The sequence below is a fragment of the Heteronotia binoei genome, chromosome 9 (genome assembly GCF_032191835.1).
Source record: "Heteronotia binoei isolate CCM8104 ecotype False Entrance Well chromosome 9, APGP_CSIRO_Hbin_v1, whole genome shotgun sequence".
Lineage (NCBI taxonomy): Eukaryota > Metazoa > Chordata > Lepidosauria > Squamata > Gekkonidae > Heteronotia > Heteronotia binoei.
In genome coordinates this window covers 3048255-3075859 of record NC_083231.1, presented here as the reverse complement: position 1 = coordinate 3075859, position 27605 = coordinate 3048255, and the positions used below count along the sequence as shown (strand labels likewise).

The 27605-nt window shown below is 47.0% G+C and overlaps 2 protein-coding genes across 7 annotated transcripts in view; both read right to left on the bottom strand.

The window, feature by feature from the left end:
• Nucleotides 1-12959, bottom strand: part of DOK7 (docking protein 7) — a 61164-nt gene extending 48205 nt beyond the window's left edge. For 3 of the 6 annotated variants that reach the window (XM_060246152.1, XM_060246155.1, XM_060246156.1), the window contains exons 1-4: nucleotides 12806-12927; nucleotides 12668-12713; nucleotides 6514-6744; nucleotides 4384-4584 (exon numbers count right to left, since the gene is read on the bottom strand). In XM_060246152.1, the coding sequence (XP_060102135.1) occupies nucleotides 4384-4584; nucleotides 6514-6744; nucleotides 12668-12713; nucleotides 12806-12868 (541 nt within the window). In that variant the 5' untranslated portion in view covers nucleotides 12869-12927. Of the gene's footprint in view, nucleotides 1-4383; nucleotides 4585-6513; nucleotides 6745-12667; nucleotides 12714-12805 lie in introns of all 6 variants that reach the window. The other 3 variants (XM_060246153.1, XM_060246154.1, XM_060246151.1) reach the window with 2 other exon arrangements.
• A 4518-nt stretch (nucleotides 12960-17477) lies between these two features.
• Nucleotides 17478-27605, bottom strand: part of HGFAC (HGF activator) — a 59489-nt gene continuing 49361 nt past the window's right edge. Inside the window, exons 12-15 of the mRNA XM_060247263.1 lie at nucleotides 26464-26603; nucleotides 22574-22714; nucleotides 19110-19258; nucleotides 17478-17721 (exon numbers count right to left, since the gene is read on the bottom strand). Coding sequence (XP_060103246.1) covers nucleotides 17551-17721; nucleotides 19110-19258; nucleotides 22574-22714; nucleotides 26464-26603 — 601 coding nt within the window. The 3' untranslated portion in view covers nucleotides 17478-17550. The remainder of the gene's footprint in view (nucleotides 17722-19109; nucleotides 19259-22573; nucleotides 22715-26463; nucleotides 26604-27605) is intronic.

Genomic DNA, 27605 nt, shown 5'->3' with positions numbered 1-27605 from the left:
AATGTGCTTATAACTTTGTTTGCCCTTCATGTCATCCTCATAACAACAGCCCTGTGATGTAGGTTGGGCTGCAAGAGTGACTAGCCAAAGTCACTCAGCAAGCTTTCACGAGAGCATGAGCATTCAAAGCATTCTAATGCTCTAACCACTATACTTCACTGCCCAAACAAACCATGTTTCCCCATATTCTCTTTCAGGCTGTTTTCAACAAGACAGCACTGAAAAGGCAAGCTCTCCGATGAGCTGGCAGCAATCAAGACTGCAGCTAATTCAGTGAGCGGATGGCTCCTCACCCTCTTGCAGAGGAGTGACAAGAGGAGTGCCTCAAGGATCTGTGCCGAGACCTTTAATTCTTATTAAAATTGCAGATGAGACTAAATTGAGAGGGATTGCAAATACAGTAGAAGACAGAGTCAGGATATAGGATTATATTAACAGGCTGTAAAACTAGGCTAAAACAAATAAAATGAATTTTAATGGGGGGAAATGTAAAGTTCTGCATTTACCGTAGGTAGGAAAAAAACAATGTATCATTTTAGGACGGAGGAGTTCTGCCTTGGCAGTAATTTGTGCAAAAAGGATCTAGGGGTCTTAGTGGACCATACAGTGAACATGAGTCAGCAGTGTGATGTAGTAGGTCAAAGTGATTTTGGGCTGTATCAACAGAAGTATAGTGTCCAGATCACACAGAGTCTATATTTTGTACTCTGCTCTGTACTCTATAGTCTGCTCTGGTTAGACCTCACTGAGAGTCTTGTGTTCAGTTTTGGGCACCACATTTTAAGAAGGATATAGACAAGCTGGAAGGTGTCCAGAAGAGGACAACAAAGATGGTGAGGGGTCTGGAGACCTACAAGGAAAGGTTAAAGGAGACGACTGAGATATAATCACCATCTTCGAGTACTTGAAGGGCTATCATATAGAGAATGGTTCAGAGTAGTTTTATATGGCCCCAGAAGGTCAGACCAGAACCAACAGGTTGAAATTAAATCAAGAGAGTAAATCTAAACATTAGGAAGAACTTCCTGACAGAGTTGTTCCTCAGTGGAACAGGCTTCCTCATGAGGTGGTGGGCTCTCCTTCCTTGGAGGTTTTTAAGCACAGACTAGATGGAACTCTGTGGCACAGAGTGGTAAACTGTAGTACTGCAGTCCAAGCTCTGCTCATGACTTCGTTTATAAAGTTCATGAAAACTCCAGGGGCTCCTTGTAACCCAAAAGGCATGACTGAATATTCAAACTGACCCATCGGCATGTTAAACGCTGTCTTCCATTCATCCCCCTCCTTTATGCGTACCCGGAAATAAGCATCTCGCAAGTCTAACTTTGTGAAAATCTTTCCATCTGACACGGTATTAAGTAGATCTTTTATCAGGGGTACGGGGTACGCATTGGAGGTAGAAATCGCATTAATCCTCCTAAAATCTGTGCAAAGCATAAGCCCCCGTCCTTCTTCTTTCGGAAGAGTACTGGGGCAGCATGGGAGGCTGTGGCGGGCCTTATGAATCCCCTTGTCAAGTTTTTATCCAAAAATTTGCGTAATTCAGTTTTTTCTGCCCATCCCATAGAGTATAGTTGAGCTCTTGGGAGATCTTGCCCAGGGATTAACTCAATCACAGTCAGTGTTTCTACAGGGGGGAAGTTCGTTGGCTTCACTAAACACTTGTTTTAAGTCTCTATATTCCATGGGGATTGATTTTACTTCTTCAATGGTTAAACACAATTTTTCATTTCTCGGGGGTGGTTCTGGACCCCAATCCCCATTCCAGTGGTAGTGCTCACACCTTATCTCTAAAGTCTATAATCTGATCTCCCCCCTTTATGTCAGGTTCATGCTTGGCTAACCATCCTACTCCTAGGACCATGTCGAAGGACGATGATGGAGCTTTTACAAATATTTCAGTGTCCCAATGGTCCTCTATTCCCATTGACACTTCTTGGGTTTGTTTGGTGCAAGGTTCCTCTCGCGTTATTGTTCCATCCATTTGCTTGAACTGTATGGGGTGAGGCAATGGACTCTTAGGGAGCCCCAGGGCTTCCACTAACTTGGGCGTGATTATGTCTCTAGTACACCCCGAATCGAGCAGGGCTCGAGCATGGATAAATCTTTTTAGTCTAGGGTTTAACAAAATCAATGGGATGAAAAACAAATTTCCTGTTATTCTCACCCTCAATGGTGCCGTTAATTCCACGACCTGCTGCTCGGCACCCCTCAGTGCAGGTCGCCCCTGTTTCCCACCGGCTGGTCTTCCCAGGCATCCTCTCCCAGCTCATCCACTATGATAATTTCCTCCTCTTGGGAAGTCATGGATGCGGAGCTCCCTTTCGCCAGCTCCTTCGCTCGTCTCTCTGTCTTTTTCGCCTTGGGTGCACTGGTTTTAGGAGTGAGGGGGGTGGCCTCAAGGTCATTCCAGGCAATTGGTCGCCAGCTGGTTTGGATCACTATACCGAAAGCAACGCCTGGGGATAGCCTGTTTGGTAGCTCCCCCAGCCTGGCTCGCCTTTTTCCCTTCTGGTTTTGCCCCCGACCGAGACTCACGTCCCCCTTATCCCCTTGCTGCTGTTGGTGTTGTAGGGCCACTCTCTTCATGTTAGTTTCAACTTCGCCCGCTAATTGCACCCTCCCTACCAGCATGGTAGGGCGAGCTTGCTGAAGGGCCCGATCCAGCATGCTTGCATTTAAGCCTCCTTGGAATTGCTCTGTCTTCATCTGCTCATTCTACCCCCGTATCTTGGCCGGGTGGCCCTGAACTCTGCAGCGTATTCTCTCACTGCTTTGGACCCTTGTTGTAGGTCCCTCAGAGGTAGGGGCACTTGTTTCTTGTAAGGGGTCTTTGTACTGGGACAGTAGGGCCCGTAGGAATGCAGCTACGGTGTCTAGCTCGGGGCTTCTGGTCTCATACAAACTCACATACCATCTTTTGGTGGCCCCCTTCAGCTTTGACCCCAAATAATCTACTCTGCTGAATTCGTCTGGGAAGGTGTTTCCCCAATAATGCATGAAACTGTTCGCTTGTATCGAGAAGTACTCCATCTCTTCGGGATCTCCATCAAAGGTGGCATCCAGCTCTCAACCCCTTCCGTAGTCGCGGGGTAGCAGCAGCAATGGTGGTGGGGGTCGGGGTTGTTGTACCACTGGAGGCGGCGGAGGAGGTAGTTGCCCTCTTCTTGGATCGGGGGGTTGCAGCACCCTCTCCAACTGCCTCCTCACTTCTTGGGCCATGAAGGTAGCATTGGTTTGCATTTCATCTCGTAGCCCCTTGGCCATCTCTGCCATCTCGATTCTCATAGTCTGGAGAAAGTCCTGAGCGTCGGGATTTTGTTCTTCTTCCTCCTCCTCCTCATCTCGGTTTGGACACAGTTGTTCTCTCTCTTCCCAGCCATCCCCTCCACTCGCCTCCGAAGTGCCCTGGTCACCATCTTCCCCCACTCTGGAACGCATGACGGGTAGTGCCAGGATCGCTTCTCTCAAAGCTGGTGCTTCGTCCATAAGGGTGGTGGACGTTTGGGGGACCCACACTTTAGGAGTGATGAATAGTTGCTGTATGTGCAGGGGAAACTCTCTCCCTGTTGCTCTCCGAGCGTGGTTGCCATGGAAGGCAGACTCAAATTCTCAGGTGGCTGCTGCAGTGATTGGGCCAAATGCAGTACCTCCCTCCCCACTTTGCATTCTTTGGAAACCCTTTCATTTGAATGACAAGCCCTGCCTTACAATGGGCCCACCCACTTTAGGTGAAGCTTGGCAGGCACCAAGGGAAGCCCTGGCAGTTACCATGGCAACCACAGGCACCATGCTGAAGAATCCTGCTCCAAGGAAACCCTCACCCTCCCTTCCCTACACAAGCTAAGGCCCAACCAAGGGAGTTCCCAGAGCACAAGCAGGAAGCACAGCTCACCAGTTATATGCCTTGGATGAAGACACTCTGCTGGCTGCAGACAACATAGAAATCCACTAGTCACGGAAGCCATATGGGCTACATTTACAACATTTACAAGATTAGGAAAAATGAAGTATGAGACAAAGGACAACACTTGGGATTGTTTGTGTGCATGCACATGGGCAAACTTGTTCATTTGAGTAAATAACAAATTGCAAATTTGTTTCACAGTTTAATTAATAGAAGATAATAGGTTCCAGCGGCTTAAGAAGAGGCTAAGGGGAAGGAAAGTTTGAAATATTGTAACGAAACTGCCCTGAGCCTATAAAATAGGGTGCAGTTCAATCTGAAATAAATACATTCTCTGTCAGCCTACACAGATATGTACATCTCTACACGACTGCAACCCAGTCTACAAAGATATATACATCTCTGCATTACCGCAGCCCAGTATCTCAGTACTACCTCCCTGTACTCAAACAACAGAACAAAGTGCAATCACTCACAGAAGCCACACCGAGTTCCTCCTTCAAAGACAAATCCATTAGGAACAGCTCCATAGCGTCGCAGGTCAGATAGTTTCCACTGCCCCATTATAGTCGGTGGGACATCCTTTACTAGCACTAGAATATCATTGCAGAAATGGAGAGTAGCTGGACCACTTTCCAGTTTTGTTCCAGGGGCTACCACAACATGAAACCTGTGAACTTAAAGGTTTAAAAACAAAAAAGGGAATTAAATTATTTGCCAAAAATATTCAAATAGTTAAGTGTGTGCAATTTTTTTTTTTGCTAAATTCATACCAATAAATTTTACCATAATTAATAAATGGACATCTTCCAAGCCCTATGATGGCAAAGGCAAAACTACTGTAGCCTAAACTACTGTAATGGTATATGTGACTTTGAAGACAATTTGGAAGGTTCAACTGGAAGAGCATGTGGTGTCCATCAGGGTCTGGGCGTAGCCAGGGTTGCGCTGACCTGCAACTGTTCATCAAGTTGTCTTCTGTGCACTGTACACATCTAGGTCTACCGGAGCTCCAAAGCTCTGTAAAGGATGCCCCTCCCCTTCTCCACATGCACTTGATTTGTCTTTGCAAAAGCAACACGTGCCAAGGGGGACTGGTGCCATCTTCCCCTCAGCTCTCCTAAGCTGCTAGAGCACGTGCATAAGGATGCAGGTTAAAGAACAGAGTTCACAGCAGGGAAGAAGACAGGGAGTGTGTGCCTGCACAGAAGACAAGTTGATGAACAACAATTACAGGGGAAGTTCAGTCCTGTTTTTGTCTCTGGTCTTCCGTACAGCCCCACATCTGGAAGCACAGTTTTCCCAACAGCTGATTCTTGTCTGAGAGCCAGTTAAACAAGTAAAAAAACAAAACAAAAATGAGGCCAGATCTACCAATATAGTGGGAAAGGGGTGGGTAGACCTCTTCTCCAGAGGCCAGATAGTGGAAAGGGGTGGGTGAAATTTGACTTGATTCTGTTTTCTCTTATAATGTTTAAATTATTCTTAAAATATAGTTTAAATATAATTCAAAACAATTTATTCTGAGATTTTTACAAGCTTATGGAAGTAATCTAAAAATGAATTTAAGTGATTGTCAAATGTAGACTTGCTGATGGCTGATTTCTCCCAACACAACTAGGTCATGTTGATATGCCTTTAAGAACATTATAAGGATCAAAAGAAAAGAGGAAAAAGGATAGCCACTGAGAAATAAACATAATCAAAGATAATACATATTACTTTGGCAAAGTAATATGGAATATGTATCAAGGTGCATTATATATAACGTTAAATCACAATAATAAAAATAATAAAAATAAGAGCCCCGTGGCGCAGAGTGGTAAAGCTGCAGTACTGCAGTCGGAGCCCTCTGCTCATGACCTGAGTTCGATCCCAGTGGAAGCTGGTTCAGGTAGCCGACTCCAGGTTGACTCAGTCTTCCATCCTTCCGAGGTCGGTAAAATGAGTACCCAGCTTGCTGGGGGAAAAGTGTAGATGACTGGGGAAGGCAATGGCAAACCACCCCATAAAAAGTCTGCTGTGAAAACGCTGTGAAAGCAATGTCACCCCAGAGTCGAAAACGACTGGTGCTTGCACAGGGGACTACCTTTACCTTTTTAAATCACAATCACATTAAACTGGACACAGGGAGACATGATTCTTCTGGAATGGAGGGTAACTGATAAACACCTACATGGCCATATTAGGTAGCAAGCACCTGCCACAACAATTGTGTGGGTGAATGTGGTTCAAAACAGCTCCGTCTTGCACACCTTCAATCCAGGCTGATGACAAGAATTCACACAGGATGGAACTGACAAGGGACCAGATCAGAGAGAATGAGAACAAAAACCTGACTGTTCTAATACATGCTCTACACATGGAGATCAAATCAGTGATGCCGCATGGTTCTATCCCAACCTGCACAAAGAAGTTAATGACCAGGATATAAAAGCCGTGGGCGACGCCAAGGAGGGACCCTGTGCTTAGCTCAATAAAACGCCAGCATTTTTTCTTAAACATCAGATTTCCAAGCCACACCATAAGTTGCTTTAAAAAAAACTCTTTACTTTCAAAACGTGCATCAAAGTTCTTGCTTCAGCAGAAATGAAATGAAACATTACCTTCACCTAAACTATAGCGGATCCGTACATCCCAGGCCTGCATCGTTTCCTTGTTCTCAAAACCCAGCATGACAACCTGAGTCAAACAGATGATGGCAAGAGTGTGATTCAGACCCTCGTAGCACAGCCCAGGCTCCAGGCCACAGATGTCTTCCAAAGTTATGCTGCTTCGCTCCTTCAGACCTTTCAGTCGTTCAGACCTGTCCTTATACACCAGCAGGAGTAAACAATCTGAAAGACGAAAACCTGTCATGAAATCTGACGCAAGATAGAATACATTTATTACAAGCAGGAACCCACAAGGACTTGCAGCGTGAATTTCCCCCTTACCCACTGTTTCCTTCTTTCCATTTCCTGAAAGCCTCACCCCTTTCCTGTCTCCGCTCCTTCGCACCAACCAGTCAACCTAGCTTTATTTTCTCCCCATCTTCAGTTTTCCACCCTATCCTTCCCTGGCATCCTCTCTCTAACCAGGGAAACTATGGCCGAGTTGCACAGGGCCAGCCACCAGGGCAGGCACAGTTGTGCAGTGGGGAATCCAAAGGGACCTGCAAAGAGCACCAATTTATGTGTCTCAAATTTCCCACACTGTTTCTTCTCTCCCTCCACCTGACAACCCCATATCCTCCACCTTCTGTTTTCTTCTCTCCTTCTCACCCACCCATCCTCCTTTTATCTGCTGCTCCGTCTTCAGCTGCATTTATTACTTAGAAGAAGAAATTGGATTTATATCCCGCCCTCCACTCCGAAGAGTCTCAGAGCGGCTCACAAGCTCCTTTACCTTCCTCCCCCACAACGGACACTCTGTGAGGTGGGTGGGGCTGGAGAGGGCTCTCCCAGCAGCTGCCCTTTCAAGGACAACCTCTGCCAGAGCTATGGCTGACCCAAGGCCATGCTAGCAGGTGCAAGTGGAGGAGTGGGGAATCAAACCCGGTTCTCCCAGATAAGAAGAAGAAGAAGATATTGGATTTATATCCCGCCCTCCACTCCGAAGAGTCTCAGAGCGGCTCACAAGCTCCTTTACCTTCCTCCCCCACAACGGACACTCTGTAAGGTGGGTGGGGCTGGAGAGGGCTCTCCCAGCAGCTGCCCTTTCAAGGACAACCTCTGCCAGAGCTATGGCTGACCCAAGGCCATGCTAGCAGGTGCAAGTGGAGGAGTGGGGAATCAAACCCGGTTCTCCCAGATAAGAAGAAGAAGAAGATATTGGATTTATATCCCGCCCTCCACTCCGAAGAGTCTCAGAGCGGCTCACAATCTTCTTTACCTTCCTCCCCCACAACAGACCCCCTGTGAGGTGGGTGGGGCTGGAGAGGGCTCTCACAGCAGCTGCCCTTTCAAGGACAACTCCTACAAGAATTATGGCTGACCCAAGGCCATTCCAGCAGGTGCAAGTGGAGGAGTGGGGAATCAAACCCGGCTCTCCCAGATAAGAGTCCGCACACTTAACCACTACACCAAACTGGCTCTCCTTACTCACTTTCTAGTCCACCTTCCTCCATCATAGGGTTGGGGACTCAAAGCACTTCCTTCATCTCTTCTCCTCCATTTTATCACCTGAACAACGCTGCGCACAAGGGCTGACTGGAGTGAAAAATCCTGGGAATGGGCTCCTCCTCCAGCCCTGCCTGTCAAGATCGACTAATTTTGTATAAAGACTGAGGGGGTCTTAGCCTGTTGTATCAGGCCTGGTTAAAATCATGATGGCTCCACTGCTGCTAATACATTGCCCTTAGGTGTTCCCTTCCCCCCCCCCCCCTTTTCCCATTCTATGATTTGCAACCACCTTCTCAGGGCCTGAGGTGGGAGGAAGCCTTGCATGATAATGCAAGGACAAATGGCTAGATAACTGCCTGAGAAAGTATCTTGTAGTTATGCGTGAATGTTTCCCCCTTTTGAACCCCCACCGTAGGAATGTCTTTGAAGTGTATCTTAAAACCCATGTATCGATGTATTGGTGCATGCAAGCCAAAAGACAGACCAGCTAAGCAGAGTCCAGTGCCACACAGCCAATGGGGGCACTCGGTGCTCTGCTAGAAGAGGGGAAGCTCCCGAGCCTACAGATAAAAGTACCATGCCTCTGAGAGCATGCAGAAGGCCCTGCCATATTGTGACATCAGGCTCCACCAGTGACGTAAGGCCCCACCAGTTCCCTCAGGGCACCACCATTGGGAATTTTCTGGCTACGGGCCTGGCCAGTGCTCTTTTACTTTAAAAGAGATGCAAACCAGGGAGCTGAAAACTGACAGCTGCAGTAGCAGCACAGGACAGTAAAGATTAACCCAGTGAGCTGCTTCTGTGATCAAAACTGCCTCTTCCTGCCCAGCTGCTTTGCCTCCATGGATAGGGAAACAGCTGGGGGGGTCATTCAAATGGGGGGGATGGTTAATTTAAAGTGCCACTCCAGAAAGATTAGTAGTAGTAGCTCTTCCTTCAGGGCTGCAATCCACTTTGCACTACAAGCTCCCACATCCAAATATTATCCCAGGACTCCACATTTTGACTTTTTCCCCTTTGGCAAAGTTGGCTTCCCATTTTGCTTTGGCACAAGGAGAGAAGAAAACTTCCTCATATACTATTTTCTCCCTGGACAGCTCTTTTTACCCTCTGCTTGGGGCGGGGGTGAAGATATAGAAATTCATATAAGTTCTTTACTTTCTGGGTTTAGAGAAAGTCCTATCTCCAAGTACACAGCATTACAGAGAAACAACAGAAAAATCCACAGCACCTGTTGTTCCCGCAGAGATGGCAGAAGACTGAACACATCACACAAAAACAGTCCCTGTTAAATGTTGTAACTGTGGGGTGGGGGGAATCCCACACAATAGTAAGGGCTACAAGTAACTCTGGACACGGATTTAAAACGTCAAGCAAGATCAGACTCCTTGGCAATGCAGCATCATTACACCATCCTGGTGGTGGAAAGTACCCTGTGGGGTTTCCAAGGCAAGAAATGCTCAGAGGTGTTTTCTACACTGCTTGCCTCTGCAGAGCATCCCTGGACCTCCTTGGTGGTGGCCCCCCACCCAAGGACTAGCAACACTCTGCTTAGCTGACAAGACCAGGCTAGACGGGGCTACACAACATTTGTTGTTGTTCAGCTGCACAGTCGAGTGCGACTTTTTGTGATCCCATGAATCACATCGCACCACAATATTAGCCACATGTAACTTAAACTATTATTACCTTCAAAATATTATTATCTCAAAATATCTTTTCCTAATCATAATCCATTTCTGACTATGCCCCAAATTTTGAGCTTACAGCAGAAAAGAGAAACAGGTGAAAAGACCGGTAAGTGGTGTGGGCTTAGAAGTGCTGTGTAATACCTTATTTTAAGAGCAAACAAAACAATACACAGACCAGCTGTTGACCAAACACTGCTGTCAACTTTGGCAGCTATCTGAATTTGGCCAGCAATGCTCTTCAGAAGGAGGGAAAAGAACCCAAAGAAACACAAGCCTTATTCACATTACAGTGAACAAATGCAAAACCTGCATGTAGGATTTAACCCGTGAATTCAGCCGCACGCCTTCACTGTAACACAAGAATTATTCAATGTACATATAAAAATCACACGGCCTAATTCAGCTTAATTTGTGAACAAGGCTACTATTAGGTAACACCACACCTATTCGGTTTACAGTGACTGGGCCTAACTACACATTATGCTTTCCCTGATCCATGCGATCCACTTCTGCTCATTTGTTCCCTTCTGCAAACACAATTCCTTGGCAAGGAGGGCTTAATTCAGACCAGAACCATGGCAGGAGGGGTTGAGGGACCTGAGCCATTCTTCCACTCGGTGCTCCCAACCAGAAATGGCTGAGGGGACGCTACCTGCTTGGTACTGATGGGATACACAAAGGTTTTCCCAATGAGGCAAATAGCTCCCCTGGGGCATTTTAAGTCAAGAAAACTGGGGGAGGGGAGGTATAAGCATTGTCTCCTCACATATCACAGTCTTAATTCACATCAGGCACCTCTGCACCTAAGAACTGAATTCTAGCACAGAACTACAGGCACACATCTGATCATGTGGGGAAGACCCAGAGGAAACATACCAGGTGAAGGCTGTCTTAGTTCCTGAGGGAGTAAAGGACAGCTAAAATAATATTTTAAAATTCTGCTTTGAAAAGCACTTAGTATCATTTTAAATAAGAATGCATTTCACAATAAATATCTTTCTTGAAATGTTAAATATTTCCCATTTCCCCTCTCAAATTCCAACTGTCCCTGTCTGGAAACAAAAATTCTCAGAAGTTTCCCCTATTGTTTCCCCCCCTACTTCTTCACATCTTTACCTACTACAACCACAAATTTTAATAATCTGTTTGCCAAAGACAGTCAAATATTGCTGACTTCTGAATACAAGGTTCCTTTTCTGTCTTGCAGTGATAGTATATCAAAGTCCATATTTTCAAAGAAGCAGAGGTTGGATTTATACCCCTGCTCTTTACTACCCAAAGGAGTCCCAGAGCAGTTTACAATCTCCTTTCCCTTCCCCTTCCCCAAACAGACATCCTGTGAGGTAGGTAGGTGGAGCTGAGAGACTGACAGACACTGAGGAACAGCTCTGCGAGAACTTGTGACTAACTCAAAGTCACATCAGCAGATGCATATGAAGGAGTAGGGAATCAAACCAGGTTCTCCCAGATGAGAGTTGTACACTTAAAAAGGCAGCACACATTCCAAGAAATATGCAGAGAACAGAATAGGCACAATCCAGCCAAAATTAATGGGAGATTAAAACAAATCAATATGTTTAACTGTGTCTGGACTGTGACATTTCTGCACACACAAAGAATATTGCCAAGTTATGTTCTCCAAAATTCTGCACTTCGTTGCATTTCTCTCAAATTTCTGGTTTCTGAGTGCTACAGATATTTACACATGATTTTATACAGGATCTGGATCAGTATGCTTTGGCTCAGCATCTTTTCCCAGAATGCACTCTTAAACTGGCAAGAGTGTTTCAGCAACAAAAAGAGCGTAACGGAAATAAAATAATGAAAAGCTCCATCCACAAACCGGAAAGGAAAACAGGGGTATGGCATCAGGACCAGGAAGAAAAAATAAATGAGCTAATTTAACAGAAAACTGGCAGCCACCTCACATGCACTTTCACAGATCTAAACTGATCACAGGGGAAAATGAAGCCATTGAAAAGGGCAAATAATGGCCTACAGTTGTGCAAATCGGCTGGTGCAAAACACAGTGATGATCCACCTTGGCCAGGATGTGGTGATAGCAGACTCCTGAGCTGCTGGTGCAGACTGAACCACCCCAAGGCCTACAGGACAGAAAAGAAAGTACCTGGTTTTCCACACTCCCCTCCCCTCTGCAAGCAGAAGACTAGCAGCAGAGGAACAAGCTTGGAGTAGAGTCAGGGGTGGCATAACAGAGTCTGAGTCTTGTGGCAGCTTTAAGAGCAGCCAAGTTTTATTCTGGGTACAAGCTTTTGTCTTCAAGGCGCCACTGGACTCAAAACTTTGTTCTGCTGCTTCAGACCAACACAGCGACCCGCCTGAATCTATCTCAGCAGGCATGTTACCTTTAGGGAAGGTATTTTTTTAAAAAAAATGGGGGAAGGGGATAGCTGCACTAGTCCCCAGGGGCAAAAGAAAGCAGAAGTCCGGCAGAGGAACACTTAGTGAGGGGACAGAAAGGAGCGCCTGAAAGACTACCCACAGGCAGCGCAGGCCAGGAGGAGCCATCCTGAGCCACAGATACCTGAAGAGCGTCTGAGATCCAGGGATGTGAAGACCAGGGCTCTTTTCCTAGCAGGAGCTCCTCTGCATATTAGGCCACGCCCCCCTGATGTAGCCAATCCTCCAAGAGTTTAGCGGGCTCTTCCTACAGGGCCTACTGGAAGCTCTTGGAGGGCAGGCTACATCAGGGGGCGTGGCCTAATATGCAGAGGAGCTCCTGCTAGGAAAGGAGCCCCGGGGAAGGCAGCAGCGCAGCCCCCGCCTGATTTGTCTCCGGGGGCGACTGGACCCGGTGCAGAGGGTGGGGGAGCGGCGGCGGGGCCAGGCCCAGCCGGGGGGCCCAAGGACGTCCCCAACGGCGGCCCTCCTCCCCCCCCGCTACATTTAGCTCGCCCGGGGAGGGGAGGGGAGGGGAGGCGCGGGACCCGCACTCACTCACTCACCGGCCACCGGGGAAGGCTTGCGCAGCACCGCCCATCGGCTCTTCCACTGCGGGGGGAGAGAGAGGGGGGGGGTCAGTGGGGGGGAGGAAGGGAAGGGAAGGCGCCCCCCTCCCTCCCTCCCCCCCCCGGCGGCGGCACCTTCTTGCCGTCCCTCCACTTGAGCGGGCCCTCCGCCACCGCCGCCGCCGCCGCCTCCGTCATCTTCAGGCATGGTTCCCGACAGCTGCAGCAGCCGCCGCCGGGGTCACTTTCAGCGCCGCTCCATTGGGCCGCCGGGCGGAGGCGGGACGAGGCGAGATCAGACACGGGGACGCCGCCGCCGCCCGGGCAGGCTGCACGCTGCTCGCCCCCCGAAGGGCCGGAGGAGGGGCTGGCGGCTGAGGGCTTGCACGGCGGGGCGCTGCTCCCTGCAGACTGCCGCGGGAATGCGAGAAAGTCAGCTTGGGGGTGTGATTCCTGCCTCTGCCGATACGGAGACTGCCTGGCGGTCAGTCCCAAGGGGCATCGACCCCGACTGTTCCCTGGAAGGTCAGATGCTGGAGCTGAAGCGCAAAGACTTTGGCCCCCAAATGAGAAGGGAGCGCTCCCTGCAGAAGAGAAGAGCCTGATGCTGGGAAAGACAGGAGGCCAAAGCAGAAGGGGATGGCTGGGCAGCGTTCCTGATGTCACAAACACGGATTTGAGCGGACTTCGGAAGACGGGAGGGCCTGGCGTGACTTGGTCCAGGCGGTGGCAAAGATTCAACTGTGCAACTGAGCAAGTGGCAGGACTGGGGGAAAGAAGCAGCTTTTCAGAATGGTGCCACATCATTCTTCTGCAGTAACACAATAAGCTGTGTGAAATTTCAGGGAACCCTTCTCAGTGATAAAAACTTGTCTGCCACCGTGATATTTCCCCCAGCTCCACTGACCTTGTCATTTAGCTGGTCAGTTATCAAATCTGATTCAGGATCTTTAGCAGTTATGATAAAATCAGGACAGGGTATTATAGGAATAAGCAGGAATGCAAAACTTGCTTAATAATGGACATATGAAGCTGCCTTATACTGAATCAGACCCTTGGTCCATCAAAGTCAGTATTGTCTTCTCAGACTGGCAGCAGCTCTCCGGGGTCTCAAGCTGAGGATTTTCACGCCTATTTGCCTGGACCCTTTTTTGGAGATGCCGGGGACTGAACCTGGGACCTTCTGCTTCCCAAGCAGATGCTCTACCACTGAGCCACTGTCCCTCCCGAGTGAGAATGAGATTCAAAGAATGCACTGTAAATTACAATTACAGATGAAGTGTTATTTATTTATTTGTTTTATTAAATTTATATCCCACCGTCCCCACAAACAGGCTCAGGGCAGCTAACAACCACCATGGCTATATAAGCATAACACATAAAGCAATCAGAACAGTAGAATACAATATATAAATCCGTTAAAACTACAATACTCAATAAACATCATCACCAAATACTATCCAGATCTCATCAGGTATGGCATTGGTGCTGTTGGCTGATAATAATGTTATGGTGATGATAAGAATTTTTGGTTCTGTGGCAACTTGACAGCTATTTCCCATCTTGTACATTGAATGCAAGATGGAATAATTCTGTCTTGCAAGCCCTGCAGAACCTAGAAAGGTTCCGCAGGGCTCTGATGTTCTCAGAGTGCATTCCACCATGTAGGAGCGGCCATGGAGAAGGCTGTGGTTCTGGTGGTGTTCAGCTGGGCCGCCTTCAGCCCAGGGTCACCAGGACGTTCTGAGTCCTTGAATGCAGTACCCTCTGGGGCATATGTGGGGAAAGGCAGTTCCAAAGGTAGACAGGTCCCAGGCCATAGAGGACTTTAAAGGTCAACACCAGCACCCTGAAAGGAATCGGGGATGCCACAGGCAGCCAGTGCGGTTATTTCAGCGCAGCCTGGCTGCTGCATTCTGCACCAGCTGCAGCTGGGTTGGAGACAAGGGCAGCCCCATGTAGGGGGTATTACAGAAGTCTAGTCTCAAGGTGGCCATAGCATGGATCACAGTTGCAAAGCTGCTGTGTTCAAGGAAGGGGACCAACTGCCTTATCCACCTAATATGGTAAAAGGCTGATTAATTAATGTTGTTATTGTTATCTTTTCTATCCGCAATTACTAGATATGATTAATGAATTTACCCTTCTGTTAAGTTTCATAGCAATGTGATATAAAGTAGTAATTATGTCAACCAAGGAGGATTACACATTTACAGAAACTGTCATTTTAAATTCCCATTGCTTCACATTTTGAGGGATTGACCTAAAAACAGATATTAGTAAACTTGATACAGTTAATTTAGAGCCATTTCATCAATAGATGTGCTCACAAGTGAGTCAGCCTCTGCCAAAGCTTCCCATCTGTAAACCTCTTCACAGGCATTTCCGGAGGGTGTCCGTGTCGGTCAGCAGTAGAGCAGCTGGATTTGAGTCCTGCAGCACTTTGGAGACCAACAAGGTTTTCAGGAGAACAAAGTTTGAGTCCAGCGGCATCTTTAAGACCAACACAGTCTTATTCAAGGGATAAGTTTTCCTGTGCACACACACTTCTTCAAATGAAATGGAAGTTCCCAGTCCATACATATAGGTAGAGGGTGAGCAGTAAATTAGCACACAGCATAATGAAGGTGTCTAACAGATGCAAGGACCAAACTGGAGTAACAAGCTTAGTTTATATGATCACCATTTGTCCGGGTCCATGGGGTCACAAAGAGTCGGACTCAACTGTGCAACTGAACAACAATTCTGGAGGGAAACTTAAAGAAATAAATATATCAAAATCAGGGCTTTTTTTGAGCTGGAACACACAGGAATGCAGTTCCAGGTGGTAACTAGAACGGCACACATGATTTCAAATGAGGCCATACCATAGATTTATACAGGGGCATTATGATATAGGCCGATTGGTTTTCAATCCCTTTCCTAATAATCCGCAGCATAGCATTTGCCTTTTTTATTGCAAGTGCACACTGAGTCAACATCTTCAGTGAGTTCACTATCATGACTCCCAAGATCTCTCTCCTGGTTCGTTATCACCAGTTTGGACCTCATCAACATATATTTATAGTTAGGATTTTTACCTCTAGTGTGCATTATTTTGAACTTGCCCATGTTCAACCTCCTTTGACATGTTGATGCCCTCAGGAGTGTCTCCCAACCCTCCCTGGACCTGTCTACCTTCGGAACGGCCTTTCCCTGGTTCTCATCCACAAACTTAGCCGCTTTACTGCTTACTCCCAACTACGAATAATTAATGAACAAATTAAAAAGTACTAGGTCTTGTACTGAGCTCTTTGGTATCCCACTGCTTACCACTTTCCACTATTCATTCTCTGTTTCCTGTTAATTAACCAGTTTTTAATCCGCAAGAGGACTTGTCCTCTTATTCCATGACTGCTGAGTTTACTTAGAAGCCTTCGGTGGGGAACTTTATGAAAAGCTTTCTGAGAGTCTAGGTAAACACCATCTACTGGGTCAGCCTTGTTTGGGGTTGCCAGATCCCAGCAGGAGATACCTTGGTTTTGAGGGCTCTTCTCTGCTGCAGACCAGCTGGCTGGTGGGGGAACCCTTCCCCTAAACAGGCATTGCTCTGTGATGTTCCAGATGTGATTGTCAAGTCTGCTCATAACTCTGGTCAAACCTCTACCTAAACATTGGTTCAGGAGAAAAGCCTCCTGGGTAAAAGCCACATTGTATTCCATTGCTGCTAGCTTGAACTCTCCTCACCCCCCTCCTTTCCTTTGTTATGTAGTATTGCTTTGAAATGGGAATATGTGAACAAGATATCTGCGCCTTCTCAGGCTTGGCACCGGGGGAGGTTGGAGCCAGAGATGCTCAAGGCCAAAGCAGGCCTGAGAAAGAAATTGTAACATCAATGTGTGAATGTGCCCTGCATAGTACCCCTCCCTCAAGAATCCCTTTGAAGTGTACCTTATATGATTGCATTCTACTGTATGATCTTTAGTCTTTCAATCTCACTGTAGTCGAAGCCATGATATCAATAAACTAGTTACTTTGTTTCAACGAAGACTCGTTATTGAATCTGCCGACTTGACAGTGATGACATCCCCTGAAAGTGATGTCATTGCATCAAGGATGTCACACAGGGACCCTGTGGTATGTAGGCAAACTCTATGGTTTAGAGGGTGAAAAAACCAGAGTTTAGCCCAAATACCAGAGTATCCCTGTGCAACACCCCCAACATAACACCACTTCTAAGTGATGCCCAGAGGCTCATTCAGTCACTGGTTCATAGTACTCAAGACTCAGGAGAACTTGTATTTTAGAATATCTGATCACAGGTGGATGTGATCAGACACGAGGCAAAAGCCATCTCATGACCAATAACATGTTCAGAAGAGCCATTAAAGGATTAGATCATTCCAGTGGAACTGAGGCCTGAATATCTTGGATTCTGGAGACAGCTTCCAGAAAAAGGTGGAGGGGGAGAATTCTGGCTTTACAGCATCAACATGAACGAGCAGAAGCTCAGGCAAGCAAGTCCATTATTGTGAATTGTCTGTGCATGTGTAAAGTGTCATTACGTCACAGCAAATGCATAAGGTTTTGAAGGCAAGAGATGTCCAGAAGTGGTTTGCCATGGCCTGCCCTTGCACTCCTGCCCCCCAGCATTCCCTCTGGCAGGTTACCAGTCCCACCCAGTAGTAACTGGGGCTGACCTTGCTTAGTTTCCAAGACCTGATGATATTGGAGCAGCCTGGACCATCCAGGTCAGAGATGTTGTGAATTAGACAGACAAGCTGATTGCAGCAGCAACAGATGGGGCAGAAGGCCTGTTTGGTCAGTACTTAGTATTTGCAAAATTATTATGGCAACCTACAATTGTAGAAAGTTGTAAAAGATACTGTCATTGTAAAGAGCTACTGTGAATCTTTTGGAGCTGTTTTCTCATTGATCCAGTCCAAATATTTGGTCACTCTTGTATAAACGCCAGGCTTCTTTGCCCGGCCACAGCCGTCCCCCCAGCTGACAATGCCATACAGGTAAGATATCCCGTCCTTTTCACAGACCAGTGGCCCTCCAGAATCTCCCTGCACCAAAGAGAGAGAAATAAATCAACTGAGTCACACAACAGTTTCAGCACAGTTTTCGAAAAATATTTATCCTCCTTTTACTAATTTTTAACTGTTAGGTAATGAACAGTATTACTTTCTACATACTCAACAGCATGGGGTAGATACACCCTTATAAGAAACACAGAAACAAGGATAAAGTTTTGAGTCCAAAGGCACCTTTAAGACCAAAGAAGTTTTATTCCTGGTATAAGATTTTGTGTGCATTCAGGCAGTCAGTGGCAAAGTGCACACAAAGGCTTCTGACAGGAATAAAAGTTTGTTGATCTGGACTCAAACTTTGTTCTGCAGCTTCAGAGTTCAGACCAACACGGTGAACCATCTGAATCTATCTACTAGGAAACAAGGATGCTCCTTGTGTCCCTACATTAATAGTACAGTCTTCATAGGAGTTATAGAGATTTGTCAGAGTTATAGAGTCAATCAGAATTATAGAGATTTGTACACAAGCTAGAGTTGCCAAATATCCTGCCCCTTTAATCGAGGCCTGCTGTGTAAAAATGGGCAGTTGAAGCTTTTCATGGCATGGAGGTAAATAACATTACATTAAAACTCTATTAAAGGAGCAGGACATTTTTTCTCCAGGCAGCTGGCAACCCTAACAGATGCACAGACAACCCAACCTGTGTTTGCTGAGCCTGAAAAATCAACTGTACAAATTCTCTCCAGGTACACATGACTTTGTCCATGGGGTCGCAAAGAGTCGGACTCGAGACTGAACAACAACAAACACTTCTAGGATGTGTTGGCACAACAGCTGAACCCAGACCTCTGAGCCTTTCACTTTCTGTATTCCAATCGCCAGCCAATCAGGTGAGCAAGCAGTGCTGTAATAAGTAGCCATCAGCAATCAACCATATTGTGTCATGCAAAAACTTGTAGGAAGAGTCATCACAATACGACACAATAGCATTCCTAGTGCATAGATGTGATCAAGGAATGAAGTAATAATTACTTCAAGAAATGACTGCATTTGGAATGATTTTTCTCCAGTGGAAAGTAGGCTTGCTTTTTACAACGGACTCCTGCTTTGAAATGGTGGGATTTTTTTTACTTTTATGCTAGTCTGCTGCTGCATACAAGAAAACTGTTACGAACTCCTGAAACCAGCCGGATCATTACGTGAAGGCAGCATTTTCCCTTCAAACCACCCTTGAAGATGCTTGATGGTTCAAGACCAAATTTATGAATATAACCAGGATTTGATACAAGTGAAATGAAGTAGAGTATAATGGACTTAATGGACTACTGCAAATAGTTCTCAGTTAACAGTTAAATATTTTACCATCACTTTGCAATTTCTTACGGACGTATTCATGTGAATTTATGTAGAAATGTAGCATTACCTGGCAGGCGTCTGATTTGCTATCGAAGTAACCAGCACAAAACATATTTGCACTGATTTCAGCTCCATACACTTCATAATGCTGACACTTGTAATCAGGGATGATAGGAATGATGGCTTCCTGCAGGACTCGAGAGTAGCTGGATGCATCTGGTGAAATGAATCACATAGAAAACAGTTAGCTCTGCTTTGGTGCCCTGCACCAAAAGCACCTTGAAGGGTGCAGCCACTATACTGTGCATAAGCAGTGGGGATGACATTGACTCAGTCAACGTGCCTCAGTATTATTCCAATGTGGTACCCAGTTTCCAATCTCCTTTTGAGAATATCTTCATAAAGGAAATATAGAGGTCTTTCTCAGCAAGTCTTCCATTGTTAGATTTCTCCAATTATTCCAAGTTACTGGAATTACAAAGTGAGCCTTCCCCCGCCCCCTGATGATCAGCTGTGTGCCATGCAAGGATTTATAACAGGGGTGTCAAACATATGGACTGGGGGCTGAATCAGGCCCCTGAGCAATTAGCTGTCATCTGCTTCCTTCTCCCTCTCTCTTGCTTCTTTCTGCATCACAGGCTTGCTCAATTGCACAGGAGCTACAGAGCAAATTCTCCATTGGCTGAGGCTCCTCTCTTGGGGAGAAAGTGGGGGAGGGACAGATTGCTTCAAAGGAAGCTCTGGGTCTTTCCTTCCTTCCCCAGGGGACCAGGAGGGGAAGGAGCCTCTGCCAATAGAAGGAAGAGAGGCTTGGCTCAGTAGCTCTGCTGTGCAGTTGAGAGAGCCTGGATTGCATAGGAGAGATACCAAGAAAACACCTTTAAGACCAACAAGCATATTTTATTTAAGTTTTTAAAAAATCTTTGTGTTTGTCTGTGTCTTTTATAATGTTTATATCTCTGCTACCTGGCATTATATTTTATGACACACAGGGCCTGGCCCGACGAGCTCTCATTTATGTTAAATCCGTCCCTCATAACAAATGAGTTCAACACCCCTGATTTAGAGGGCCAAGGCATGTTCTGGCTTAAACCCCTGCCCACCTGTCACAAGCAGGGGACCAGGGAGGGCCTTCTACTGGCTGCCACCACTCTGGTAAGCGTTTGCCATGGAGGGCCCAGAGCACGCACCTGAGTTCTGTCTTTTCAGCATGCACCTTTTGTCTGTGATTGAAGGGGTGTGCAGACCCAGATAGTATAACAAAAATAAGTTTATTGTAAGTGCTCAATAACAAACAAGTGGGTTGTAGCTTTTAGTGCAATAGTGAACGTGGAAAACAGCAGTAAAGGTGGTACAAAAAAATAAAAAACCCTGACACAACTGACTATTTTATTATTTATTTCATTTATTTATTTATTCCCTTCCTCTATTTCCAGCTGACTCACCACTCTTTGGATGAGGGAACTCTCAAGACTGCATCCTCTCTCCACTCAGCCCTTTCAGAGATAACAACCCTCCCTCTCTAGCTAGCCTTTTAATTCTTTCCTCCCAGGTCCTACCCCTCTGGTCTCCACTGGACAAGTTTTCCTTCCACCCAATTAGAGGAACAGAAGAGATACTGGGAAATGTAGGCCCTGTAGTTACTCTGATACAGGCTTCCCTGGAACTTGCAGGCCTCACTAGGCCTACCATCGTGACACTGCCACACAGCTGATGAGCAGCACTGGGGCAGGGAGCAGTGGAATTCCAGACATGGCCCTTGCCCCCATCACTATGTTCCTTGGTAATGAATTCCACAGTGTAATTACTCATCAAGTAAAGAAGTGTCTCCTTTTGTCTGTCAGAATCTACTGCCCATAAACTTCATTGGATGCCCTCGAGTTCTGCTTTTTGGGGAGAGGAAGAAGTTCTCTCTGTCCACTCTTTCTCCCCCATGCATAATTGTATAAACCTCTATCAATTCCCTCCTTAGTCATTTTTATCCTAAAATGAAAATCTCCATACTCTCCAGCCTTTCCTCATAGTTCTCTTGGTCTGCCCTCCAAACTAACAAAAACAAATATTTTTCAGCACTAGGCTTCCCAAACCTCCTGCCCTGGCGGGGGACCCCAGGATTTCCACCCTCTTCCCCCGCTCCCCCAAAAAATGGAAGTGGGGGGAGAGGGGGGAAACGGCGCCGAGCCGCCAGATCCTGGAGCCGGCGAGGCCGCCACGCCGCTGCCGCCCCCTCCCCGCCCACCGCAGTTTCTCCTCCGAGATGGGCCCAGGCTGAGCCCATCTCGGAGGAGCAGCCAAGAGACGGCAGCAGCGCAGGGGAGGGCGAGGCAGGCCAGGAGCATGGCGAGCCGCGAATCCGGGCCCTTCTAGGACCTGGACTTGCGGCTCGCCACGCCCCCGGCCCGCCTCCACCCCAGAGGCGGAGCGGGCGAGGCGGCCTGAGCCCATCTCAGAGGAGCAGCACGGCGAGCGGAGAAGAGGCCGCCGCGCCGCTGCCGCCTCTGCTCCGCTCCGTGGCTGCTCTTCCGAGATGGGCTCAGGCTGAGCCCATCTCAGAGGAGCAGTACGGCGAGCGGAGAAGAGGCTGCAGGGCGGTTCGCCACGCTCCCCGGCGCCGTTTCCGCCCCTCCCCCTAGCTCCACCCCAGTGTCTCCTGGCTCCACCCCCAAAGTCTCCCGGCTCCACCCCCAAAGTTCCCAGAAATATCGATTTGGCAACCCTATTCAGCACACAAAGGGCTATAGAAGGGCTTTCTCTTTTTTTGTTGTTGTTTGAAATGCACAAGTGTACTTTTTCTAATAATAGTGTCCATTCCCCTAATCTCCTTAATTTAGGAGACACATGGGCACCAGGGCAAAAACATTTGGGGATAAAACCAACATGTGAACTTCTCTCAAGCTGCTTCTTAATCTCCCACAGCTCAGATTTTGATTAAAAAAGCAGTCCAAACTGGAGAAGTCAAGATTTGATGGCAAAATCTGTTCGGTGGGATTTTGCAATCCTCTTTAATGAAAAGAGAAAAAAATTCCATGAGTTCTGTCCACAGTCTGCAAGCAAAGTGTCATTCAAGCAGAGGAGTGATAATAAAATAGATTCCAGTAGGCAGCCATGTTGGTCTGAAGCAACATAACAAAGTTTGAGTCCAGTGGTATCTTTAAGACCAACAAAGTTTTATTCTGGGTATAAATTCTTATTCTTGGTATACACACAAAAGCTTATTCACATATAATGTGGAATCCAACCAGAGTCTGCCTAGGTAACTGGCAGCCAACAGCATGGTGTAAGAGCTGCCTTTGGCAACACAAAGAGGGCAACTCCACAAAATGAAGTCAAAACAGGTGATCAAGGGAGTGGGGGCTGAGTGGTCACCACTCCCTGCCCCACACATATGCACCACCCCCACCCCCAACAGAAACCCCACTGGAGAAGGAAGCGACTCTGTTGGGAAATCAACTGTGTGAAGATTGCTTGTGATGAGCAGAGCTCAACCCATCACTTCCACTACCATACACAATGCCTATTTGCTGAACTTACTTTCATGCAAGTGGCCCCATCCTGCAATTTGGCATTTACAATTATCAGGAAAGGTCAGTCCATTTTCTGGCAAGCAGATTGGATGAACAAATTGGGACTTCACGGCACAGCGTTGGTTGACCTTCTTGAGCTTAACCAAAGCTGCCAAAGGAAGAGAACAGATCAGCAGCCATAGCAAGCATGGAGAGGGGTGAAGAAGAAGATGAGAAGATATTGGATTTATATCCCGCCCTCCACTCCGAAGAGTCTCAGAGCGGCTCACAAACTCCTTTACCTTCCCACCCCACAACGGACACTCTGTGAGGTGGGTGGGGCTGGAGAGGGCTCTCCCAGCAGCTGCCCTTTCAAGGACAACCTCTGCCAGAGCTATGGCTGACCCAAGGCCATGCTAGCAGGTGCAAGTGGAGGAGTGGGGAATCAAACCCGGTTCTCCCAGATAAGAGTCCGCACACTTAACCACTACACCAAACTGGCTCTCCTGAGAGATGCAATGTCAATTATCCTCTACACGTTTCTTGATTGGGGTGCTGTGCTTCCACTTTTGTGGAACTGTTGACCTTCACATGTGCAAGAGGGTACATGAACCCATGAGGCTGCCTTCTACTGAGTCAAACTATTTGTTCATTGAGGACAACATTGGCTGATTCCGTACTAGCCTTGCTCCACACCAGGCTTCTGTTTCTCTCTGGAGCAAGCTAGCGATTTCACACCAGCTGCTCCATGCCACCATTTTGTGCTGCGCCAACCCACGATTTGCTGCGCCACAACATAAACTTGAAAAAACAAGTTTACGCTGCAGCGTGGCAAATCGCGGGTTGCTGTGGTGCAGAATGCCAGCGCCGAGCAGCTGGTGTGAAATCACTAGCTTGCTCCCGAGAGAAACAGAGGTTCAGTGCGGAGCAAGGTTAGTGTGGAATCAGCCGTTGTCTATTCAGACTGGCAGCAGCTCCAGAGGAAGAGGTCTCTTACATCACTTCCTACATGATTCTGTTAACTAAAGATACCAGAAATTGAACTGAGAATCTTCTGTATCCAAGACTATTTTTGTAGGAAAAGCCCAGCAGGAACTTATTTGCACATTAGGCCACACACTCCTGACATCCCCATTGTCTCACACAGGGCTGTAGAAAAGCCTATCAGGAATTCATTTGCCTATTAGGCCACACCCCCTGACACCAAGCCAGCCGGAACTGTGTTCCTGTGTGTTCCTGCTAAAAAAAAAAAAATCCTGTCTGCTTTCAAAGCAAGTAGATGGTCAGTTTGGGTGCATGGGAGATAACAGATTTGAAAAAAAGAAAATGATATCCTCTGTTTCTGGAATCAGTAAGAATTTGGTTTCTGCTCTGTTCCTACACTCAGTGGGTAAGAACGGATTTTTTCAAAGACACCTCTCACAACTTATTCTGACCTCTCGTATGCTAAAGCCACAGAAAGCCAGACACCTGCTAACAGATTCCTGTCTCACACCCAGGAGATATAAGGGCGGGGGTTGGGGGGGCAGAGGGAACGTTTCTAGGTGCCCCTTTGCAGATGAAAATATTCAACACACCCAGAACAATCTCAAGAGGGGATTACGGGCTGATTCAACGAAATCCTTGGATTTGTCTACACCTGATGAATGTACTAAATGATTCCACTCAAAAATGTGGATTTGAGGTGAGATGGGGAGACACCAAAGTTCTCATTTTCTGAGGGGCCCACAAGGCCTGCATGTTTTGATGATATAGTTAGTCATCAGCTGTAAGTGAAAAGCTATCAGAAAATGAAAGCTGGTCCAGTACATCTTCTAGAGTTGACAGGTCCCTCCTGGCAACCAGCAGGATTGGGGGGGTGGGGCTCACTGGGAACAGGAAAGAGGCCTAGTCAACATGCAGCAACATGCCTATGTCACCATTTGACTTCCACCATAGAGTTTTTGCCCAAATACCAGAGTGTCACTCTGATGTGATGACATCACTTCCAGGTCATGTGGGCAATTATGTAGCAACATCACTGCACATTGGCTGGATTGCTCCCTTTCCTGGGGCAGGTATCCTCCAATGGCCAACTGATAGGTGGCAAGGCCATGGGGTCTGGCAGCGGGGGGCTCCTGCCTGCACCAGGGGCTCTGGCAACTTTAATCTGATCCATCCATCATTACACTCAAAGGGCATATTTGAATAGGGTTAGAAAGAACACCTACTACGAGGGATGAGGCAGTTCTGGTCTGAAATCTTTGGCAGGTAGGGGAATGGATTTTTCAACACTGCTGAGATTCCAGAGTAGATTGTTAATTCTGCACTCCTTTCTAGGCCTCTCTGCACATGCTCTGAAGCCTGTAGCATGCTGAGGTGGGGGTAACATATATTTGGCACACTAACAAATGGAGACCTAGCAGGGTCTAGTTTCCTTCGCTTGGTTCTACAGGATGTTCTAATGCTGGAGATCTTGGGAGATGAGGCTTTACCCAGCCAGAAAAATCTTCCCTGGCTATGCTAGCTTTTCCCTCCTCAGCTCCAAGGCCACTGGTGTGTTAAATGGCCAGTGATATCACTGGGCCCTCCAGATGCCGAACACTTTCAGCCAACAGAAGTAAGCGTGGCTCAGGCTGCCCCACACCTGCTTCTCATGGTTGTTGCTTTTTTAAAAGGGGATGGAATCCTGCTAGAAAACAGAGCCCAGGGTTGGACTCCTTCCCCAAAATGCTTCCTCCTCCCAACCAGAAACACTGGCTCTGGCACACATTCCTGTTGGGGCTGCATTCTGCCCCATCCCTTCTGACTTAATGTCCTTCATCCTTTCCCTGGGATCCATCCCATGAGGCTGCTACAACACAGCTCCGTTCTAGGCAACCAGCTCCTTGGCCAGGATTGCCATGAAGGACAGAATGCAGAGGGGAACTGCTGAATTACAAACTATTATGAAACTTGGAACAAACACCTCCCCAGGACTGAGATGTTTTGTTTTTTTATCTCATTACAGATGCTAAACCCACTTTCACCATATCCACAGTATTCCAATGTATTTCTCTTTTAGGATAGTGTATCAGAATAAGGCTTTTGTATTGACATACTCAAACAAGGGATATTGGCTGTTTATCTCATTACATATACTAAACCCATCTTCCACTATTTTTTCCTAATGGCAAACTAGAATGATGTATATATTTATGTTACATGTTAAAAGGTAAATTAGTTGGACAGGAAAAACTTCTGGGAAAGAAATGTCCTCATTTTGACCCAGGTTTATTAGCAATAGAATAATTAACAGGCATTCTCACATTCTGACATGTTACTGTTTCATGATTTCGCACGTTAATGCAACCCAGATCAAAGGTTTTCTGAATTTGTTAATTTTACTATTCTGCTATTGGTTCTCCCACATAAGAGTCCACGCCCTTAACCACGACACCAAACTTGGTAAGGACAGCCATCTCTGGGCCATGTGACTGCAGGGAGAAGTGGCCACAGCCTCCTGCAGGCATGTTGTGTGGCAGAACTCAGCCATGCATATGGCAGCTGCAGCGGCCAATGCTCCTTATTTTATGGTTTTTGTAGGTTAACTATTAAAATATTTAAGAATCTGCTGATATAAAATCCCTGTGCATTTTTCTAGTGATCTTACTTTGTTGTTACCATTGACTGACTGTTTTAGGATATTCTAGTATAAACTCCAGCCAGCAAGAGCCACAACTGTGGCTGCAAGTGCAGTTGTAAGTAAATAAATGTCACTAATGCTCCATTACAAATGTCGTAGAGGAAATGTTCTTGACCATCTTAGTAGTTCTCTCTGCACAATGGTATATGCTCTGTTTCTAATGGTACTGTTAACAGATGCAACTTTCCTATTCTTGACTCAATGACTGGCAGCTGCTTGCTTGAAATAAAGCCAGAAACAAGAAAAAGGCTCACCAATATCGTTTTCAGTTGGGTTGTAAACTGTGTAATCAGGAAACATGATGTACTTCTCTACCCCGAATTCTTGAGTAATGTCTGTTGTTTTATTGAAAAAATGCTGCCCCAGAACAACCCGGATCGTTGACTTCGGTGGACTGAAGAAAAGGCAAACAGGATCCGACGCTGCAGTCATGGATGTCTTCAGCACAACACTCCTGGCCAAGCAACAGTCTGCCGGGACTAAACTAAGTCGCTGCACTTGGACATCAGCTCTTGAGTCCATCCCCAGCACGAGGGGAGAGCTAGCAAGAGCCCTGTCGGCTGAGAGATTTCCCCTTCGTCTCAGTCAGGTGAAGAACAAAGTCCCAGCACGGAATGATCACAAATCCCTGCTTGGTGGGATGGGATGATGAACCACTTGGCGTTCCAAACCCCACCAGCTACATGTCAGCCCTGCCTCTGAATGGGTTGGATGGAGACACTGCAGACATGCCAGTGCTGGGAAAGTGCCAGTCCAGCCACACTAAAGACATGGAGGGTCGGGCGGGGGGGGGGGGAGCCAAGCTTGTTCAGTAGCCTAAGAGAATCCTGCCTGTATCGCACTACATCTCTAACTTGACACTGGTGATAGCCCTGCATACCTAAGCACTCCCATGGAATTCATGAACAGAGGAAACACAACTATACCGCCCCACACACACACACTGCCTTCTGCCATGCCTGCAAGCCTCAGCAGAGTTTCTAAGATTCCAGCCAAGTGTGCAGCCAATCACAGGCCTCCAAATCATTATATAAACTCTGCCCAGGACACCCCTCGCTTAGACAAAAGGGCATATGGCACGGAACTCTTATGTCATTGGCCACATGTCAGGGACGCTCAGAATACACACTTTGGAGATGGGAACCCTAAAGAAAAGCAAAGGAAGCACAGTGCTCAGTTTCATGGAATAACAGAGATGGAAAGGAAATTCACAAATGCCTCCCCCACACACCCTCAGAAGATGGCAAGAAAACCCCTCCAGGATCCCTGACCACACTGGTTGCCAGCTGCCTGAAGAAAAAAACACCCTTTCCTTTTAAAGGATACTTAATGGGATGTCTGTAGGAGCACTCAGACGCCTATTCCATTTGCCCACAGAGACCTTGGGGGAGAAGTG